General features: G+C 37.1%; 3 protein-coding genes across 9 annotated transcripts; 1 reads left to right on the top strand and 2 right to left on the bottom strand.

Annotated features, from left to right (window-relative positions):
- Positions 1-32: 32 nt before the first annotated feature.
- Positions 33-2,040, bottom strand: LOC140973940 (transmembrane ascorbate ferrireductase 2-like). The gene is made up of 4 exons (XM_073437099.1): positions 1,661-2,040; positions 1,453-1,501; positions 845-1,044; positions 33-457 (listed from the first exon to the last, which is right to left on the bottom strand). The coding sequence occupies exons 1-4, from the start codon at positions 1,802-1,804 to the stop codon at positions 164-166; spliced, it is 687 nt and encodes a 228-aa protein (XP_073293200.1). The 5' UTR covers positions 1,805-2,040; the 3' UTR covers positions 33-163.
- Positions 2,041-2,374: 334 nt separating this feature from the next.
- LOC140973910 (nuclear matrix constituent protein 1-like) lies at positions 2,375-8,666 on the top strand. Of its 2 annotated transcripts, none has more exons than XM_073437058.1 (8): positions 2,375-2,825; positions 3,134-3,343; positions 3,942-4,195; positions 4,320-4,594; positions 4,690-4,769; positions 5,315-7,344; positions 7,812-8,010; positions 8,134-8,666. In XM_073437058.1, the coding sequence occupies exons 1-8, from the start codon at positions 2,607-2,609 to the stop codon at positions 8,371-8,373; spliced, it is 3,507 nt and encodes a 1,168-aa protein (XP_073293159.1). In that variant the 5' UTR covers positions 2,375-2,606; the 3' UTR covers positions 8,374-8,666. The 2 variants fall into 2 exon arrangements, with proteins under 2 accessions (XP_073293159.1, XP_073293150.1); XM_073437049.1 differs by having other exon boundaries at positions 2,376-2,825; positions 7,812-8,034.
- A 576-nt stretch (positions 8,667-9,242) lies between these two features.
- On the bottom strand, positions 9,243-13,758 carry LOC140973882 (uncharacterized). Of its 6 annotated transcripts, none has more exons than XM_073436992.1 (9): positions 13,546-13,758; positions 12,260-12,512; positions 12,036-12,117; positions 11,805-11,880; positions 11,626-11,715; positions 10,819-10,955; positions 10,318-10,567; positions 10,071-10,134; positions 9,243-9,866 (listed from the first exon to the last, which is right to left on the bottom strand). In XM_073436992.1, exons 1-9 carry the CDS (start codon positions 13,723-13,725, stop codon positions 9,433-9,435), a joined length of 1,566 nt encoding a protein of 521 aa, XP_073293093.1. In that variant the 5' UTR covers positions 13,726-13,758; the 3' UTR covers positions 9,243-9,432. The 6 variants fall into 6 exon arrangements, with proteins under 6 accessions (XP_073293093.1, XP_073293111.1, XP_073293102.1 ...); XM_073437010.1 differs by having other exon boundaries at positions 11,626-11,703; XM_073437001.1 differs by having other exon boundaries at positions 12,036-12,114.
- Between the last annotated feature and the right edge of the window lie 755 nt (positions 13,759-14,513).

Below are 14,513 nucleotides of genomic sequence, written 5' to 3'. Positions count from 1 at the left end.
AAATGTTACCTATTGTCCGGTTGTCACAAATTAGTAAATGTATGATGCTTGTTACCAAATAGAAACATGCTATCTTCTCACCTTTCCTTACAGAAACAAACCGAAAAATAAACATCACAGCATCTTATTAGGATCACACCTGGCTTTTGCTGCAATACCGTAACTAATCTACGGATCCCCTAACCGCATACGAGGGAGAGATTACTCCAAGAATCACGAAGCCAGCCAGAACAATAATCAACATTCCCAAAGAATTTACCAGCAATGCCTCAGTCGAGTAGCTTGTTATCGTGTTACTTGTTTGAAGAAACGTAGCTTTCTCTAAGAGACCAGTTGTGCACGTCGCCACAGCTAGACCGTAGATATATATGCCAAAAAATACATGCCAAGGTAGAAGGGTAGCTCGACTATTTCTTGAACCACCAGGATACCAATATGTAACAAATCCGGCAGCCCACTGCACATTAAATCAATGAAAGCTTATATCTCTCTCAATATAAATAAATAAATTGATATCACGTAAAATTATACTTATGTACTAAGTTTTTAGGTTCATCCTCGGCTATTTGTGTCTTTACCCATAAACCTGAGAGTTGGAACACAAAAAGAAAATGCTGTTCCGATTTAAAGCCGAAGTGTCAAGGGCCTAGACCGACTCTTTAGATCTTGCTTCATCTGACTGAAAATTTGAATACTATTCGGTTCGATTCTATTCATTGACAATTTGCATCCATAGTCCATGAATCGCCATATATCTAGCTATAGTTGGAGCAACGCAAACGATGACATGTAAAGCCGCTCAAGACTTACAAGCAGAGGGAAGTTAAAATTGTAAAACATAAACCTGAACACCGAACAAGAAAAGACATGCTAAGCCAAGCCACGAGTGGAGGCTGTAGAAATTATCAATTCCTTTGTCAATGTGAAACTTCCAAGCGGCCCACAATCCAACAATGCCGGAACAGAATGCCAGGAATTGCAGAGAAAGATGAACCAGTTTTTTGAAACTTTTTGTTCCTGAAATAGTCTTATAGGCTAGCATCGCTGCAAAATTCATTCGATGTCGTCAAAACATGACAATAAATCGTGAAAGCTCCTGGTTAATAAGAATCACAGAGTAAATTACACAGGTTCGCACCAAAGGAAAAGGTTTTCATACAGGCCAAATGCTATCAGAGACGATGCAGCAAGGTAGGTAGCTAAGTGAAGTTCATCACTACATTACTTGCACGAAATATATTTGTTATTGTATTTAAATTTTCGCTTTTTTGTAAGCAATTGGTGCAATTTTTACGGAACCACTGTCAAATAAACCAAATCTTCAATAATCATCATCAGCAGACAAGCATTACTTACTAGCAGAGCGGATCCCAAAAAACAGTTCAGTAAGAGTAGACAGGAGAGGGTTTATAAATTTTAAACTACTATTAGTATCCCGAAGATTGTTCTTACCTTCACCATTAAGAAGAACGAGGCCAGTCAACATCAACAGAGGATGAACCTGAAAAAACCCAAAGACGAAAATCCACCCAAGTCAATAACAAGTTCCCGACCAACACCAACATCCATAAATTACTCGAAAACCCATTAAAAAAATGATAAATCAACAATCAAATCAAAGGAAACCAAGAAAATAAGATAGCAAGAAGGAGAACGTTACGTTAAAAATGAGATCTTTGTTTTCGGATACAAGCGCTAATCCACCTCTGTAATGCACAGTCCATATTAGTACTAATACGATAACTGCAAATCCGATCGTCCTCACCAGAGGAAAGATCGAGAACTGAACAATAGGAACTGCCATTCGAAGAACTTGTCCGTTGAGAGGCGAATAGTTCCGAATCTCTTATATATATACAGCGGGGTAGAGCTCAGATCTCTTGTTTACAAGTCACAACATCAATAAAACAAAAAGGCGGCTAAGCTCCAACAGCTGTTGACCGATTAATGTTTGGACCTTGTATCTCTGATCATAGTTAACGGATCTAGTTGATTCGAAATCGGTCCAGCATAATTTAGTTTGTTCAAAGAAAAGGAACAGTCCATGGGCTAATAATTATTGTCTTATCTTAAATAAAGTGAATAATAGAAGAATTCTCTAATGTGGCATATTCCATTAACTCGATTTACCAAATACGCTTCAGTTTGTCTGCTTATTACTCCAGTTCAAGGTCGTTAAGTGGATTTATGTTCTTACTTTAAGGGTAATTGTGTCCAAAATACATGTACTTTGCCAAAGCCCCACGTTTTCGACAGGATGTTGCCAGGGGAAATGTCCATGATACCCACCCCATTGAAGGCAAAAAGCACAACTTATGGACTGGCAATTAAGTAATTAAATAGAAAAGTAATATAAATAAATAAGTAAAAGAAGCACACCACGAAAGGCGGCTCTGTGAAGCAAAGAGAGTTTCGAACATTACCGGATTTAACACATCGTATTCGCCGGAATTTGGGAACTTTGTCCACGTCCGACTTAGGGTTCCCCGAAATTTAGGGTTTCATTTGGCCATTTTGCTACTAAAATTCACCATTCCGTTCAATATAATCTCTTTTCCCTCTCTTTTTTTTTTATGCTGGGTAGGTGATCTGGAAACTTGCGGTAGATGTTTTCGCCGCCGAAGTTCTGGTCGTTGACGCCGAGGAACGAGTCGGGTCAAAAGAACGGGTCTATTTCTGCCAAGGCTTCGGGCTTGAACTCTACCCCGAGAAGCCCGAGCAATGGTCCGGCATCAACCAAAGGCAAAGCCGTTGCATTTGTTGGGAGCGGCGGTAATATGGACCAAGAATCGTTGGCTGAGAGGATATCCCACCTGGAGAATGAGGTTTGTATGTGCTTACTTTTGGGCAATCAGTTGCTCTTTCTTTCTATGACTGTCTATTTAGAGTTTTTTTCATTGTTTTCTTTCGAAGCGACCTTTCAAGAGATTGCTTATAACGATTTTAAGCACGTATCGCATCAAATTACATCTTTTCATTTAACTGCTACAGTTTCTGTTTTAAAATGTTTTTATGTTAATTTTTGGTTTGTTTTAATCAGTTGTTGGACTTGAGATTGCATGTGTCCTTGCAAGAAATACTGTTGTTTTAATTGTTTCTATGTTGATATTCTTCCGACTGTTATTTCTTGCAGCTTTTTGAGTATCAGTACAATCTTGGGCTTCTTTTGATTGAGAAAAAGGAATGGGCTTCAAAGTACGACGAATTTAAAGAAGCTTCAGTTGAGGCAGCTGATACTCTCAAAAGTGAACAAGCTGTGCATTTGAGTGCAATGTCTGAAGCTGAGAAACGGGAAGAGAATTTGAAGAAGGCATTGGGTGTTGAAAGACAGTGCGTACTCGAAGTAAGATTTATATTTTCCAAATTACCTTATGAATACTTCTACCTTGAAGGCAGACACTGTTCATAAATTATATGATTAGTTCCAAATTGTTAAGGAATATGATAATTGCCAAGATGTAACCATAAGCACACGAAGCTCGGATTAGTTTGTAAAGTGCATATTAGATTCTGCGTCAAAATTTTTTTTAGATTTTATAGTGTTAAGCCATAGTGTGCCTCTTTCTGATAAGGGCCTTGCACTTATGCTCGACGATACCCCTGCGCTTTGCATATCTAATAATTATGGATGTAGCTTAAGATCGTCTCATAAAGGATCTGTTGACTAGCCATATGCTACTAATGAATGCTAACTCTTGGGAATGTAAAGAATCAATTGAATACGTCTAGCTTGTTTTAATGACTGTCTGGGAATATGAGATGACATAATTGTTGGTGAATTATTTAAATTGTTTATCAAATAATATTTTTTTGGAACGTTAACGTTGTCAAAAACTGGTATGTGTTTTTTCGTGTGATTAATGCTAACAAATTTTTCATTCTGAAGTCGGAATCAGGTGGAAGTACCGTAGTAGTTAATTAATTTTCATGTTTCATCGCAGCTTGAGAATGCTTTGCGAGAAATGCACTCAGAATATGCTGAGATTAAGTTTAATGCTGATTCTAAACTAGCTGAGGCGGGGGCATTAGTTGCCAGTGTTGAAGAAAAATCATGGGAGGTTGAAGCAAAATTCCATGCAGCTGATACCAAACTTGCTGAAGTGAACCGGAAAAGTTCTGAAATTGAGAGGAAGTTGTTTGAGATTAATGCTCAAGAAGCTGCGCTTCGAAAAGAACGGCTCTCCTTTAACTCAGAGTATAATTGCATCTTTAACTTTCTTATTTCCCTTTTACTTCCTTGTGTAATCAATATTTCTTTAATTGCCACCTGACTGCTGTTGGTAGTTGTAGTTTTTGTCTGAAAGTTTCCATTTTCTCAGGCGCAGAACACATGAGACTACTTTGTGTAAAAAACGGGAAGATTTGAGGGAGTGGGAACAGAAATTACAGGAAGCTGAAGAGCGACTGGCCGATGGTGGAAGATTGCTGAATCAAAGGGAGGAGAGGGCAAATGAGAATGATAAGATCTTGAAGCAAAAGCAGGATGACTTTGAAGAGCTGCAAAAGGAGATTGAGGAGGCTAATTCAAAGTTGAAGAGCAAAGAAGATGATTCAAGCATCAGACTAACAAGCCTAGCTATTAAGGAAAAGGAAAGTTACTATTTTCGCGCAGATCCATTAATTGATATATTATTGGTCGCACAATCTGCTTTTTTCCTATTCTTAATTGTCAATTATGAATGCAGGAAGCTGAACGCATTCAGAAGAGCTTAGAGATGAAAGAAAAACAGCTACTTGAATTGGAAGAAAAGCTAAATGCAAGAGAAAGAGTGAGTACTTGCAGTCATGTTTATGTGATGTACAAAAAAACTGGATTGCGTCCAGGATTTATTAATTACAAAGTAGTATGTGGCCATTTCTTTAGATAGTGGAACACGCCAACCCCATTATCTGTTACCACACAAACTAGGAGTTTCTCGATGTTCTTGCTTCCAGTATGATAACAGAGAGCTGAAGGGAGCTGTTTATGATTCCAGTTGATGGGAGTTCATTTTGAGCGAATGTTAACCCACACAATCTCATTTGCATTACGAAGAAAGACAGTTAGATGCTCGGGGAATGATTAATAATCTGCGATGTGAATTCTATTATTCTGCCGAATCAAACAAGGATCTACACACATGTTTTCCATTTCTTGTTTATTTGTTACTAAGTTAGATGGAATAAGCCAGTCCTAAAGTTATCCCAATTTTGAAGGTTGGAGCTTTGGTGTCCGAAATTCGAAACTGCAAAAATGGAAATTTTTTCTTGCCCACTATTTTCTTCTTCTTGGTGTTTCAGATTACTTTTTGATGACTCTCTTTTGAACATACAGGTGGAAATTCAGAGTTTGGTGGATGAACACAAAGCCATTCTTGCTAAAAAGCAGGAGGAATATGAGTATGAAGTGGAGCAGAAGAGAAAGCTTCACGATGAACAGTTAAAAAATAAAGTCGCCGAATTGGAGAAAAAAGAAGCAGAAATTGTGCATATGGAAGAGAAAGTGAAGAAAAGAGAAGAGGCAGTTGAAAAGAAGATGGAGAAAGTGAGGGAGAAGGAAATTAATTATGAATCAAAATCCAAAGGTTTGAAAGAAAGAGACAAGTTGCTTAAAGTTGAGGCGAAAAGCTTGGAGAAGGATAGGGAACAAGTGCTTGCTGAAAAGGAAGCCCTGCTCAGTATAAAGACTGAGCTTGAAAATCTCAGGGCTGACATTGGAAAACAGGAGTTAAGATTAAGCGAAGAGAGAGAACAACTAAAGATAACAGAAGAAGAAAGATTAGAATATGCCCGTTTGCAATCAAATTTGAAACAGGAGATAGAGAAATGCAGATACCGAAGTGAACAACTAATGAAGGAAATTGAAGAGTTGAAGCAAGAAAAAGAAAAATTCGAGAAAGAATGGGAACAGCTGGATGAAAAAAGAGCCACTGTTAAGAGAGAACTTGAAGATGCTCTTAATCAGAAAAAAAGTTTAGAAAAATTGAGGCATTCCGAAGAGGTAAAATTAAACATGGAGAAGCAGGAAACACAACAATATATACAGAGGGAATTGGAATCTCTAAAATTGGCAAAAGATAATTTTGCTGCTAACACGGAGCATGAAAAGTCGATGTTGACCGAAAAATTTCACAATGAAAAGAGTGAACTGCTTCATGATTTTGAACTGCGGAAACGTGAACTTGAAACTGAAGTACAGAAGAAGCAGGAGGAGATGGAGAGTGGTTTGCATGAGAGAGAAAAATCATTTGAGAAAGAAATGGAGAACGAACTCAACAATATTAATTACTTGAGGGAAATGGCCAAAAGAGAAGTGGAAGAGATGAAGTTGGAAAGACTTGGGATGGAAAAAGAAAAACTGGATATTTCACAGATTAAGAAGCACATAGAATCACAGCAGTTTGAGATGAAAAAAGATGTTGAGGAGCTTGTTGGCCTGAGTAAGAAATTGAAGGATCAAAGGGAGCACTTTCTCAAGGAAAGGGAACGCTTCATTACATTTGTGCAGAAACAGAAGAGCTGCAACCTTTGTCGGGAGATAATTCACGAGTTCTTGCTATCTGATCTCCATCCACTGTCCACATTTAAAAATCTTGAGGCCCCTCAACTGCCCCGAGTAGCGGATAATTATTTGGAGGCAGATGAAGGTAATTTTGAGAGGATTAATGATGGATCACCTCATATTTTAGTTAATCCTGGATCTCTTGCTGCTGATGGGAGTGGAGCCATGTCTTGGTTGCGAAAATGTACCTCAAAGATATTTAAGTTGTCTCCTGGAAAGAAACTTGAACTTGATTATGACCCTAATGCCCAAGGGGCATCAACGCTCTATGGGAAGCAAATTGATGTGTCCTCACCGGAGACGTTGCCAAGCAATGAAAGTGGTCCCAAGCCATCCCAACAAGATGCAAGCGATTCTTTTGATGTCCAAATAATAGAATCTGATAGTGGCATTAGGGAAGTGGAAGCTGTTCAAGCTCCATCAGTTGATCAAAATTCTGGTTTGAAGGCTCGACGTCAACGTGGTAAGGGAGGCAAGCCTCGGGCAAGTAGAACACGTGCAGCGAAGGCTGTGACAGCTGGTGCCAAGTCTATTAAAGAGAGAGAGATTAACATTAATGGTGATACCGAAAATTCTGCTTTCACAATCGAGGAAAGCCAAGCAGAATCTGCTCTTGTTGAAATACCCAGAAACTGTAGAAAGAGAAATCATGTTCATTTATCACAGGCAACTGTAAGTGACAGCCACAGTGAAGGTCATTCAGATAGTGTCAAAGATGGCAATCGCCGGAAGAGGCGACCCAGAGTTGTTCCAGCTGAAAAGAGCTTTGTTGAGAAACGTTACAATCTCCGGCGATCAAAAAGGTAAGTCTCGTTTGTCTGCAAATTTATGTTTTTCTTTGTTTGGGAAAAGATTGGAGTTATCTGTTTCTCTGAGTTGATTTTTTCCCTACCAAGCTATGCCTTGGATAAATGATATTTGTACTCCTTGGAGTTTATATTGTAATGCATGAAGACTGAAGTCGTTTCAGCTAGTCTGAGGACATTCTGCTGACATAGTTAGACTTGTCTTTGACTTTCTTTTCTTTACCGAGCTATCTAATTCGGTTTGGAATTTTTGGCTTGCACTTGTGTGGAGTTAGTTCTCTTAATGAGTAGTGACCTTTTAAGGATATTAACTTAGACTGTCTTCTCAGCTAATTGATGTGATGAGAATGTATTTTGTTTAGCTTTCACTGGCTACTTTCATTATCAGGCAGGTCTCTTTTTTCTTTCTACTATCTTTCTGAGGAGAGTTGTGATGCTAATTGTGTCAATATTTTATTTCTCAGGCCAGTGGCATCGGCAGCTAATGAATCCTTAGCTGAAGCTGAAAAGGGTGAGAACAAGGAAACTGAGGGTAAAGATGTCCCATTACCTGGGAAATCAAAACATACTGAAAATGATGAAATTGATGGGGCTTCAAGAGAAGAAATTGACGTACTAGGAGTTGACGTCATGCCCATGAGAAGCACAGAGAAAACCATTGGGGTACCTGCGGATAGTTCTCAAATGGTACTTGCTTTCTCCTTTAGTGATCAAGTGCATCCTTGTTTAGATGTCACTCCCTTCCCTTTATCTCCTTTTTAGAAGGATTTATTTCTGAATGTACAGTTCATGAAGGCTGGAGGTAACCACAGTGATCGTGATGACTTGGCAAACACCTCAAAGGCTGCCATGATTTCCAGTGAGGAGGCAAATGGATCAGCTGGAGCCATGGACCACAGCATTGAAGAGTTAAACAGCGCAAGCTCTGAGGAAGAAGATGACAGTGATGATGGGGATGACAATGAGGTTGATCATCCCGGTGAAGTTTCCATTGGAAAGAAGCTCTGGAGTTTTCTCACCACATAATGTCTTGCTTGATATGCCACAAGTATCAATTTCTTGATCAATATACCCATTTTAGTTCTCTCCTTTTTGCAGTCAAGAGTTCTCTCCTACTTAGTTCTGTGTTTTAGTTTGCAAATTTCAGTAAAGCGTGGATTGTTGGTGTTCTATAGTAGACGAGTAATGTCTGTAGTATTCTTGGCCAGTGCACCAATTGTGACACCGGACTCTGGTTTCTTCTTTTTCTTTAGCTTTGTATTTCAAAATTGTTTGTATAAACTGTCAACCGTTCTTGAAATTGTTCTTAGTGATTTGGCCATTTGCGTTTAGTAATGTAATTTAATCGGCTCAATATGCTCTATTTACTGTATTGTCGCGTCTTGAATATTTCTATGTTCGAATTTACACTAGTTTAAATTAATTTTATACATGTTGGCGGTTTGATGACTCAACTTCGTTAGACAATTTCCTTGTAGTACTATTAAAATAACCATGACTTACTGCAGAACCTATTGAATACAACTGAATTAAGAAAAATGAAGATACTATTTATGAAATTGATCACTTAAAATGCAAATGATTACTTCACTTCTCAATTATTCTTGTTTATTTTACTCGGTACTTTTTTTCTCCGACACTTCTGTCTTACGTTCGGTATCTGATTATAACGTGGAAAAGCAGATGCTTAAAACCCGAAAGCCGGGATTTTGACATCTTGCAAATTATCACAGCCGGTTCTCCAAGAACTCAAACCCATGGCCAACGTGGTCAAGATAAGCAGGAATAGCTCAAATGACAAAAGCTTGCCCCTGTATTTTGACAATTTGCAATTTTAAAACTATCAGCATAAAAAATAAGATAACCTTCTCGAGCTGATACATTTGAGGATAAACCTCAGAACCAAATGCGCTCATTATTCAACTGCGCCCAAAACACAGTAAACAGTATAAAACAACCATTATCTACAACCTCAACCACCCGTTGTACGATCTACAGAAATACCTTCATCAAGCAAGATTTCAGGCCCATCTCTCCCTAATTATGAAGTTTCATAAACACAACAATCTATGTGGGAAATGGATATTAATAAGTACCATAGCGGTCATGATTCGAAGAACCATTGTCCCGGTCGAAAGGGCTTCGTCTACCTCTATTTGACAAGGATCTGCCAAATGTAGAACTCCAAGACATTGATGGACTTACCTGTGAGTCATGATCAACATATCTACAAAAATGATTCGATAAAGAAGGGCTCATTCCAGGATCGCAGCCGGGAGGTCCATCTTCAATGTCCCTAGACCGCCTTCTAGAACGACTTGAACTTGAATAGCAAGGTGCCCAGAGTCTTTCATCTGCTTTTTCTGGGATTGGAGAGTTTATTCCTGGGAATTCAACACTCAATTTGGTGAATAGTTTCTTATAACTTGCACCTAGAATTTCCCCATCTTCGAGTTCTTCCTTAGTAGTGTCATCTCCAAAAATTGTAATCCCCGATGGTTGATCCTCCTCCTCGGGTTCTAAGAAATTGGGAAAATGTTTATATTAGTACAATCATTGGAAAAGCTAACCTCAAAGATGATCGAAACACAAGAATGGCTATAGGATAGAAGTACAGAATATATGGCAAATATCTAGCTAATGCAGCAGAGGCTGTTGCAACATATTTGAAAAGCGGGAGGAGTATCCAGGTTGCTTATTACCAAAGAAAGTCCAACTTATACCTATATAGGCAGGTGGATATCCTATTTCTCGCATTCTGTTAAGCCATGGAGGTGGATCAAACTCCTACAACAGATAACGATAGTTACAAATGTTAATGAGAACAAAATCCTACGAAAAGAATTACACCTCACTATAATATTCCACGGATTTGATTAATATCAACCACATAACACCAGAGCCTCCTCAAATTAACATTTGATGAAAATGCAAAACCACCAATTCCACCAGAGAGAGTGTTTATCTCACCCCAAGTCCCAATAATTTTCGAGTTTCAGCATCAAGGGAACCAGGCACCAAACCATCATATTTTTTAACCCGAGAATCTTGATAATATCGAGTTGAATTACGAGAACCTGAATGTTGGTTTCTTTTAGCAGATTTGTGTTGCTTCCGAGCATTATTGACAGCAACATTGTCACGTGGCTTAGGGCAATCTCTTAGTGCATGGCTGTATGAACCACAGTTAAAACACCGGGAAGTATCTAAACTTTGCCCTCTGCATGGTAAATGGAAGTACCAACTTAATCGTCCCAAGATCAAACATGACAAATGATTGCATGACATCAACTTGAAAGAGGTATTAAATCAAGATCATTTGCAGTGTATGATACTGTTGCTTTGTCATTAATACAATAAAAAGCAAATTCATGCATCTGTCCTGTGCACAAGATGAGGAAGAGGTGGAGGAGAAAAAGTGTACATTAGTTCTTTCACCAAAAAAACAACGCAAGAGTAAAAAAAAAATACCCATCCAAACTACTGGAAACATCAGCAGAAGTCAAAGCTAAAGAATATTCACGATCATAAACAGGGACAGACATTCCATCCAATGGCATCAGTTCCTTACTTGATGGGTTTTTCATCTCATCGTCCACCCAAAAGGCCTATACAGAGCAAAAGGCAGATTGAAATAAAAGATTTTATTTCAGACAAGTAGTTGCTTGTATAGTTAGGCTTCCAAATAGATCATAAAGTAAAACTAAGAATCAGTTTTCACACCTTAGACTTGTATGGTTAAAATTTTTATCCTACCATGTTTTGGTAATTTTTGTATCCTGTGTTCTTTCTGTTTTCAATACCTTTTCTCTGGGAACTTTTTACATTGTTTGACAGTCAAGGTTTCTACGCAAAATCAAGGTGCATCACCAGTTAGCAGACAAAAGAACAACTAGATTCTGCCGTGCTGTTAAATGCTGTGTTCATATCACAGTTTCAAGCCAATCTAATGCTTACCGAGTGTGCATGAACATCCTCTTCAACAGAACTTCCGTTAAATAAAGCAATCAATGGAGCAAATCTTTTTGTCTTTTTCAAGGTGAATAATTATAATGAAGATGCACATTTGCTACTAAATTATTTTAGCAGCTTCTTAAAAAGGCCCTAGAATCATTCCACCCCCCCCCCCCCCCCCCCCCCCCCCCAAAAAAAAAACCCAAACCCGCTTTATCAATTTGAGGAATTTTTTAATTACATTTGTTTCCAAATTCCAACAAATCAAATCTTTTTAGAGTCAGCATTTAACACAAGTGAAGAAGGAAAGGAAGATCGTTATACCACAGCAGAAGACTTATCCAAGTCAATGCGAAGAGCTGGGAAGTAGGTCTCTTCTCCAGATTGAAGGACGTTTGAATCCTGAGTTTCATACAAGTAGTAAAGTAGATAATAAATACTAAAAGTAACTCGGCCAAATTATAAGAAATACGAGTCAGCAAAATTAGAGGTAGCTGTCCTACATTTGATGGTGGGCAGTTGTGTAAATTCCATTGAGACCACTCCTGTAATAACTCCTCAAGCTTTCGTTTACTATCTCTGTCAATGTTGAATGATTTGTCAGATATTTTTCTTTTCTACAATAAGACATTAACACACTTACATTTTTTTTTTTGAAACTATTAAGAGATCTTTTACGAATATAAATGCAACAAAAAATGAGTATTAACATGTGAAAGCTTTTAATCACATACTTGGTCAGAGAGGTGTATATAACATGCACTGATGGTTGCTTTTCATCCACAGTCATCCGGGGTCTTTTAACACCGGATACTGCTGAAAGTTTAAGTCACGGATAACACAAAACCAGAAGGCAACAGAACCGAAAGAGAACCAAAATAACATCAATCCTCTTCTTCTAGAAGTACTTACCTATAAGCATGGCATAAAAGTGAAAGATATCTTGAAAAAAGGATACAACAGGAATCTATTTCCCGAGTACTTAAATGGGCTCCAAGTATCTCAAGATTCCTTGAACTGTTTTCACTTTGAACAGATAGGGTTCCATTATGAATAGCTGCAGCAGATTCAATAGTTTCAAAACTTTGCAGCTGGGAAGGAATATTGTTAACCATGCTTTGGTCATTGTCAGTTCCCTTTAGAACTTGAACATTTTCAAGGTAGCCATCAGACAGGTTTGCATAATCCTTAGCAACGAGCATGTCTTCTACCTAAAAATGAGATATAAACTTAGCTTCGTCGGCTTCACAACCAGTTTCACATGGATTTATTTTCACACTTCCTCCTCCCGTATTACTTGAAGCAGGAAGGTTGATTAAATCTTCAGTTTCCATAGATGGAAATGGAATATTAATCGAAAACCAGGGTATGAAGAACACTGCATATAAAGTTGACCAACCCTGATTAACACTATTCACTAAGTCAGAATTCATTCAATTTGTGATTATGGGTTACAAGGACATTGAGTTCATTATTCATGCTCTAACAATTAAAATAAACCAGGAGTTTGATGCCGATCGCTTGTTTCTCTTCTGAAATTTTGGAGCGTGTATTTATTTTTCCATAGGCCACAATATCATCATCTACACAATGATATCTACATTAATATTTTGGTTTTGTGCAATATATATATACAGGAATGTATATTCAATGTAACGATTGTACGGTATCGGATGTTCTAAAAGACAATTTGAATACTCGTGAAAAGCTTTAACACATTTTAATATTTATCTTGTTTTTGTTTAGGTAACTTTAGATAATAGAATGTACGATAGCACATAACTCATATAACTTATATGATTGCACCGGTGCTACATCAATCACAAGGTAATTCAGAACAGACTCTGCAGAAATGGTTGCCGCTCAAATTAAAAACAAATATTCAAATTTTTTCATAACTTCACTAAAATAGTCAAGCTAGCCCCAAAACAGCCATAAGGTCCGTCACCAAAAATTGAATTCATGGGATTGCCCTACCGTGAGTTAGAACACAATAGAAAAAGCTACTGTATCTACGTTTGACCCAAAGCAACCACTTATCAAATCAAATCCCCAAAACAAAACAAAACTTCTGAATTTTGGCATCACGCCTCGAATAAAGTTCTAAAGCATAACCGATCGAGTGTTTCTAAGGGCCAAATAACAATTCAAGCATCCAGACAAACCAAAACAAGGACCACCAAAAAATGTAATTCACATGAAGAAAAGTGAAAATTAACAAACTGATTGGGGTTTCTGGTTTACCAGAGATCTTGGGATGGATGATTTGGGTGTGGACTGCAAGAACAACCAGCTCAGTAGAAGCCAACAAGCCGAGCCGAGCCGAGCCGAGCCGAGGACGTCGATAATTCGATGCGTGTACCTAAGATAAGGATTTTCCTTTTTGGGAAACGCAAAGTCTTCTCCTAAGTAATAATTAACCATTTAGAGGGATGACGAAATTGCTACCCGACTCACTCACTGTGTGCTAGCGATTTTGTGCATGCGTGTTTCTAAAATTGTTTATTTATTTTTTTAGATAATCCGTTAATATTTGAATTTATGTTGTATATGGATTGACACATTCCAAATATATAAATTTTGAATATATTTTTGTGTTTTTTTAAAAAATAATATTATAAATTTCATGTTCATCAATTGCATTTTTACATAATGTTTTTAGAAAATTGCATTAATATATTTTACTTCCAAAAAAATAATATATGATTTTATCGGAAATTTTTTTACTCGATTTATACATTTTTATTTTTAAAAAATAAATAATATTTATACCATATAATTTTGGTGAATTAAAATAACTTACATATAAATTAAAAATAATTTACATTCTTTAATAAAAATCACAATCCCAATTTTATAAATACAAATTAAAAATAAGATTATTTATTATAGGTAGATGACAAAATTGTAACTCTTCACTCAATCATAATTTTTTTTCAAAATTTTATATTAAATAATTTTTTTAAAAAAAAATCATTAGATGCATAAAAGCTATACAAAGGACATTACTTACCTTTAATAATCACAAATTTTTTGACCCGAAAATGAATGTTAAAATTCGACAATAACAAATGACAGCTGAATACAATTTATCTTTTGAAATGCTTCATGTCACTGACAATAACAAATGACATATGTATACAATATCTCTTGGGCTGTCTTAATGTATACTAATTTTAAATATTTACTAAAAATAAAGAGCAAATGAATAT

Source organism: Primulina huaijiensis, chromosome 1, assembly GCF_012295235.1.
Source record: "Primulina huaijiensis isolate GDHJ02 chromosome 1, ASM1229523v2, whole genome shotgun sequence".
In the NCBI taxonomy this organism is placed as follows: Eukaryota; Viridiplantae; Streptophyta; class Magnoliopsida; order Lamiales; family Gesneriaceae; genus Primulina; species Primulina huaijiensis.
Note: the sequence above shows the minus strand (reverse complement) of the source record. Positions and strands in the feature narration are given on the sequence as shown.